Source organism: Engraulis encrasicolus, chromosome 4, assembly GCF_034702125.1.
Source record: "Engraulis encrasicolus isolate BLACKSEA-1 chromosome 4, IST_EnEncr_1.0, whole genome shotgun sequence".
NCBI lineage: Eukaryota > Metazoa > Chordata > Actinopteri > Clupeiformes > Engraulidae > Engraulis > Engraulis encrasicolus.
In genome coordinates, this window is record NC_085860.1 from 55,468,242 (window position 1) to 55,475,819 (window position 7,578).

Here is a 7,578-nt window from a genome sequence, read left to right on the forward strand (position 1 = left end):
TTCCTTGCCACGTTGCCAGTGTAACTAAGGTCATCTACGCTAGTTCGCCACTCAAAGCTCGAATCTACAATCTGCTAGTCAACGTTCCGGTTTGTACACGGGAGGACACAGCACGATACCGCTGAACTAAAGATCCAGATTGATGATAGCTCAGCGCTATAATACTGTATGAGGCATCGAGAGGGAGGTTTACTAGCGCTCTGCGCCTTTCGAACTCCGCTAGCTCACATCCATTACACTAGCCTGTCTTCATCTGCCCATCCCTATGCTTTGCTTTGCTTTGCATCGCCACAAAATGCGAGCCATGATAGCCATGCTAATTGTCTGGCGTCGAATACAAAAGCTGTGCTTTGTTTACTGTGGTAAGCCATACTCCCTCTGTGTGCTCCTCTCACACAGGCTAGAAGGTGGTCTGAAAGCTGGCCACTGGGGAGGGAAGGGTGTGGTGGCTGTGGTGGTGTAGCCTAGGGGTAGAGTGGTGGTGGTGGTGGGGGTAGAGCCAGGTGTAGAGTTGGGTGTGGTGGCTGTGGTGGTGTAGCCTAGGGGGTAGAGTGGTGTGGGGGGTGGGGGTAGAGTGGTGTGGGGGTAGAGTGGTGTGGGGGGTGGGGGTAGAGTGGTGTGGGGGTAGAGTGGTGTGGGGGGTGGGGGTAGAGTGGTGTGGGGGGTGGGGGCAGAGCCAGGTGTAGAGTAGGGTGTGGGGGTAGAGGCAGGTGTGGTGTGGGGGGGTGGGGTAGAGTGGTGTTGGGGGTGGGGGTAGAGTGGTGTGGGGGGTGGGGGTAGAGTGGTGTTGGGGGTGGGGTAGAGTGGTGTTGGGGGTGGGGTGTGGGTAGAGTGGTGTTGGGGGTGGGGGTAGAGTGGTGTTGGGGGTGGGGTGGGGGTGGAGGGGGGTGGGGGGTGGGGGTAGAGGCAGGTGTAGAGTAGGGGGTGGGGGTGGAGGCAGGTGTAGAGTTGGCTGTGGTGGTGTAGCCTAGGGATAGGCTGATGTGTGAGGTGGGGGTAGAGGCAGGTGTAGGTGTAGGGGGTGGGGGTAGAGGCAGGTGTAGAGTAGGGGGTGGTGGTGTAGCCTAGGGATAGGCTGATGTGTGAGGTGGGGGTAGAGGCAGGTGTAGATGTAGTGTAGATCAGTGATAAGTCATGATAACTTATGGCTTATTAATTAAGTTATTCTCCTATATCTTGCAATGGCAACAGTGTGGTTTAACTTGAAATTTTAAGTTTACCAGCTGCCTCAGAATTCCAAGTTAATTTAAATCTTTATTGTAAGTTGTATGAAAGTGAATGCGAAAGCTAAAGGAGATGTGTGTGTTGTTTGAACTCAAAGTTGCAATTCGAAGCTTCACACAACTTACATTTTTAAACTAACTTGGGATTCTGTGGCAGCTGGGGAACTAACATAGTACTACAATACTATGACACAGCACAGGGCCTTTAGTAATGCACTACGACTTGGTCATTGCCATTCTGGTAACAGCAAGTTTATAACGGTGTGTCTTAAGTGGTTAAAAAAAACATTAGGACATGAGAATGTCCCGGTTCTCTGAGGGAGAGATGAGAGAGACATCTCTCTCTATGGGATGTCGCCCTCCTGTGTGATATACACCATCCCATAGAGAGAGATGGTGAACGAGTCGACTGATGGAGAACCTCTATTAATCTCTCTTAAAATGTGGATAATGCTCCAATGACTATCCATTCCATACATACAGGTACACATATACAGTCACAAGCAAATGATCCAAACTTTGCCTTTTCTCGAGCATGTGGATTTTCATGTTGTCACACACACCACAGCGGACAGGTGAGAGGAGCAGCCTGCCAGGGAGATCAGACTGCTGTGGGTGGATACACTGTACTGCACCTATGAGGGGCCCCTCCAGGAGACATGCTCTACAGTAGTGTACAGTGACACAAAGGACCCTGGCTGACATGATCAGATTTCAGCCCTGATTCACACACACACACACACACACACGCGCGCGCGCGCGCGCACACACACACACACACACACACGAGGGCCCCACCTTGTTGGTGTGCTCCAACAGCAGTGGCCTCAAGGTAGATTGGTGCAGTGCACTGCACACACACACACACACACACACACACACACACACACACACACACACACACACACACACACACACACACACACACACAGCAAGACGCAACTTAGCATATTCACATTCCTTCCAAGAGTCAATTATTTCAGCTGCCTGGTCTTGGGCATTAACCAATGCTTGTGAGTCTACTGAGAGACTTGATGTTTCCCTTGATGATAAGAGGAAATGATGATGTTATGATGATGACAATGTAAGCCATAGTCTTGCTCGCTCTCTCGCTCTGTGTGTGTGTGTGTGTGTGTGTGTGTGTGTGTGTGTGTGTGTGTGTGTGTGTGTGTGTGTGTGTGTGTGTGTGTGTGTGTGTGTGTGTGTGTGTGTCTGTGTGTGCCTGCCCCCCTCTCCATGCCTCATCTACTTTGAGGCCTCTGTGTTACTGGCATTGTCTACATTTTAACTTGCCCTCTTTTCAGCCGGTGTTTGGACCCGTGCAACAAACCCTCCTTTGAGGTGTACGACTCCCTTTGGCAGACTGGTTAATGGCTGAGCGATATCTTTTGTCTTTCGTTGTTGCAGCTGTGGACTGCTTTGGAAAAGCATACGCGTGGAAGGAAGAGTTTCTCCATAGCGCGCCATAGTTGCGTTTCTACACGATAACGGAGCTGTGTGAAGTCACACGCAGTGAAAAAACCTGTTAGCTGCACAGACAGCCACAGCATTTTGTCACATTTCTGTCGAGTTCTTGTTCTGTTCCAATACCCAAGTTACACTCTTATGCCCCGGCATTATTTGGTGAAATAATAATTCACAGTCAAGCAAACACTTTAGGAATCAGTGCTGACATGTACTTCCAGTACAATACCCATCATTTGATATTATACCACAACCGAGCAGTTTAAAAACAAGAACCTGCGTGTGCAGAGCAAGCTAGTGCTACAGTATTATTGCTGGGAGTCCGCACTTTGCTTACCTATTCCGCAAGAGGTACACTCGAAGAGCTCGTGACCTGCGCATTCGGAGCAGGTGGGGTGACAGAGGACGCACTGATTCTTCAGCGCAAACTGGCCACTTGGACACGGCTGTGAAGACGGAGGCTTGCTGTGAATATACCCAACGTAGCAGAGAAAAACCAGCGGCATGAAACCAGTCTTCATGTCTAATTATAGCCCGCGGCCTCAAGGACGAGATGGTGGCGATGATCCCCTGAAAAAAATAATTCCATTAAGCTCGACGCGCAGAACAGGTGGAGCGCAGAGATTGACAGCAGCGGCAGCCTTTCGACGGGGCTAACAAACACAAAACTAGTCCTGCAAGTTTGGTGGAGGGGGATTGGTCAAGGGAGTGAAGAGGGACCACCCCGTCCCACACAGGCGCCCCTTAGACAAACTAATTATGAAGCGCCATTTGCACAAATGAACTCCCAGAAAGAAAGTTAAAAAAAAAACATGTCTGTCCTGATACATTGTAGCCAATTGGTGGGCTTTCAGATATCAAATAACAGGCCCGCTAATAATAATTGGGCTGTATAGGCTTTTAGATCTATGCTTGTTTTTGTATATAAACAAACTACTGCGCATTCCTTTATTACTTTTATGATCACGCTTTTCGCGAGAATAAAAAATAGTTTAGGTGACATGACGCCCAAATGGAATAGATTGTCTCTGGTTGTGCAAATGAAGGAGCGATATAACTATTTATTTATACAACACTTGTCACCACCTAGACGATATGCATTTCCTCTCAAGTGATAGCCCTCTCCAGCCGGGTAGCAAAGTCTGTTCCAAAACAGCTTCACTGTCTGGGGCGCACACCGCAAACATTGACTAAAGTGCGAGTGCGGTAAAGTTAGTTTGATATTGGACATTCATTTGACATTCAAAATAAAAACTTGATGGATCTGAAAAATAAGTCTTGTGGTACATGAGGGACTTCTGTCCCTATGTTAAAAATATGGTTTGATGACTCAAGGTCAAAAGGTCAAGGAGCCTAATTAGTTTATATCAACATATTAAGTATTTTTATTATTTGTAGAATTACTTGAGTGCTAAATCTAAAAAACAAGTCTTGTGGTAAATGAGGTATATTTATCTCTGTTTTATAAAATTGGTGTGGTGATCAGAGGTCAAAAGGTCAAGGAGCCTAATTCATTTACAACAAATTTTTTATTATTTTATTTTTTTCTGAATTGACAGAATGAAGAATGACAAAATGAACTCTTGTGGCATATGAGGGACACATGCCTCTGTGTTACAAAACTGGTTAACCGACTCAAGGTCAAAAGGTCGCGGAGCCTAATTCATTTATATCACTCATTTTTGTAATATTATTATTAAAATACCAACCAATGTGTTGAATCTGTAAAACAAGTCTTGTGGCAAATGAGGGACATTTATGTCTGTGTGATAGACCTGGTGTGGTGAGCCAAGGTCAAAAGGTCAAGGAGCCTAATTCATTTATTCCACCATTTTAAATATTTTGATTATTTATAGAATTACTTGAGTGCTAAATCTAAAAAACAAGTCTTGCGGTAAATGAGGTATATTTATCTCTGTTTTATAAAACTGGTGTGGTGATCAGAGGTCAAAAGGTCAAGGAGCCTAATTCATTTACAACACATTTTTTATGATTTTATTTTTTTCTGAATTGACAGAATGAAGAATGACAAAATGAACTCTTGTGGCATATGAGGGACACATGCCTCTGTGTTACAAAACTAGTTAGCCGACTAAAGGTCAAAAGGTCGCGGAGCCCAATTAATTTATATCACTCATTTTTGTAATATTATTATTAAAATACCAACCAATGTGATGAATCTGTAAAACAAGTCTTGTGGCAAATGAGGGACATTTATGTCTGTGTGATAGACCTGGTGTGGTGAGCCAAGGTCAAAAGGTCAAGGAGCCTAATTCATTTATACCACCATTTTAAATATTTTTTATTATTTATAGAATTATTTGAGTGCTAAATCTAAAAAACAAGTCTTGTGGTAAATGAGGTATATTTATCTCTGTTTTATAAAACTGGTGTGGTGATCAGAGGTCAAAAGGTCAAGGAGCCTAATTCATTTACAACACATTTTTTATGATTTAGTTTTTTTCTGAATTGACAGAATGAAGAATGACAAAATGAACTCTTGTGGCATATGAGGCACACATGCCTCTGTATTACAAAACTGGTCAACAGACTCAAGGTCAAAAGGTCGCGGAGCCTAATTCATTTATATCACTCATTTTTGTAATATTATTATTAAAATACCCACCAAAGTGATTCATCTGTAAAACAAGTCTTGTGGCAAATGATGGACATTTATGTCTGTGTGATAGACCTGGTGTGGTGAGCCAAGGTCAAAAGGTCAAGTAGCCTAATTCATTTATACCACCATTTTAAATATTTTTATTATTTATAGATTTATTTGAGTGCTAAGTTGGGAAAAAATGAAATAATAAAAATTGTGTTGTAAATGAATTAGGCCCCTTGATTTTTTTTATCTTGGATCACCAAAACAGTTTTATAAAACAGAGATGAATATACCTCATTTACCACAAGACTTGTTTTTTAGATTTAGCACTCAAATAATTCTATAAATAATAAAAATATTTAAAATGGTGGTATAAATGAATTAGGCTCACATGACTTGTTTTACAGATTCATCACATTGGTTGGTATTTTTATAATAATATTACAAAAATGAGTGATATAAATGAATTAGGCTCCGCGACCTTTTGACCTTGAGTCGGTTAACCAGTTTTGTAACACATAGGCATGTGTCCCTCATATGCCACAACAGTTCATTTTGTCATTCTTCATTCTGTCAATTCAGAAAAAAATAAAATCATAAAAAATGTGTTGTAAATGAATTAGGCTCCTTGACCTTTTGACCTCTGATCACCACACCAGTTTTATAAAACAGAGATAAATATACCTCATTTACCACAAGACTTGTTTTTTAGATTTAGCACTCAAATAATTCTATAAATAATAAAAATATTTAAAATGTTGATATAAACGTATTAAGCTCATTGACCTTTTGACCTTGGCTCACCACACCAGGTCTATCACAGAGACATAAATGTCCCTCATTTGCCACAAAACTTGTTTTACAGATTCATCACATTGGTTGGTATTTTAATAATAGTATTACAAATATGAGTGATATAAATGAATTAGACTCCGCGACCTTTTGACCTTGAGTCTGTTAACCAGTTTTGTAACACAGAGGCATGTGTCCCTCATATGCCACAAGAGTTCATTTTGTCATTCTTCATTCTGTCAATTCAGAAAAAAATAAAATCATAAAAAATGTGTTGTAAATGAATTAGGCTCCTTGACCTTTTGACCTCTGATCACCACACCAGTTTTATAAAACAGAGATAAATATACCTCATTTACCACGAGACTTGTTTTTTAGATTTAGCACTCAAATAATTCTATAAATAATAAAAATATAAGAAATGGTGGTATAAATGATTAGGCTCCTTGACCTTTTGACCTTGGCTCACCACACCAGGTCTATCACACAAACATAAATGTCCCTCATTTGCCACAAGACTTGTTTTACAGATTCAACACGTTGGTTGGTATTTTAATAATGATAATACAAAAATGAGTGATATAAATGAATTAGGCTCTGCGACCTTTTGTCCTTGAGTCTGTTAACCAGTTTTGTAACACAGAGGCATGTGTCCCTCATATGCCACAAGAGTTCATTTTGTCATTCTTCATTCTGTCAATTCAGAAAAAAATAAAATCATAAAAAATGTGTTGTAAATGAATTAGGCTCCTTGACCTTTTGACCTCTGATCACCACACCAGTTTTATAAAACAGAGATAAATATACCTCATTTACCACAAGACTTGTTTTTTAGACTGATGTTAGGTTCAAACCCTTAACATTTGTAAATATGAAACACCTGAAATGAAAGACACAGAGAATCAGTAATTAAGTTTCAAGCCGGCTTGGAGAGCGGATGGGGAGAACCATCAGCTACCATTCTCCCCACTCGTTCTAACACTGAAATATCTCCAAGCCTTATTTATTGAAGGATTGTCCCTGATTACAATTATCTCTATCCGCTAAGGGGAAAAGGGGGCGTACCCGGATAGAGATTAATTCATTCACACACACACACACACACACACACACAACCACACGAACAGACAGGCCTTGGCCTGCCATGTGGAGATGCAACTCTGTTGTGTTTGGGCATTCCATTGTTCTGGTACAGATAAAGTCCTCGCACAGTCCAGTAATCTTCTGCTTAGCCTTGAACAGGAATTCTTGAATGCGAAAGGGCACATTTGTGCCAAGGCAACATGTTTGCTCTCATAAAGAATAAAATACAGTTCCAACAACTTAGCACTCAAATAATTCTATAAATAATAAAAATATAAAAAAATGCGATATAAACTAATTAGGCTCCTTGACCTTTTGACCTTGGCTCACCACACCAGGTCTATCACACAGACATAAATGTCCCTCATTTGCCACAAGACTTGTTTTACAGATTCATCACATTGGTTGGTA

The 7,578-nt window shown here is 41.7% G+C and overlaps 1 protein-coding gene across 1 annotated transcript in view; it reads right to left on the reverse strand.

Moving 5' to 3' along the window:
* LOC134446997 (proprotein convertase subtilisin/kexin type 5) overlaps positions 1-3,267 on the reverse strand; it is a 73,637-nt gene extending 70,370 nt beyond the window's left edge. The window contains exon 1 of the mRNA XM_063196280.1: positions 3,025-3,267. Coding sequence (XP_063052350.1) covers positions 3,025-3,208 — 184 coding nt within the window. The 5' untranslated portion in view covers positions 3,209-3,267. The remainder of the gene's footprint in view (positions 1-3,024) is intronic.
* Positions 3,268-7,578: the final 4,311 nt, after the last annotated feature.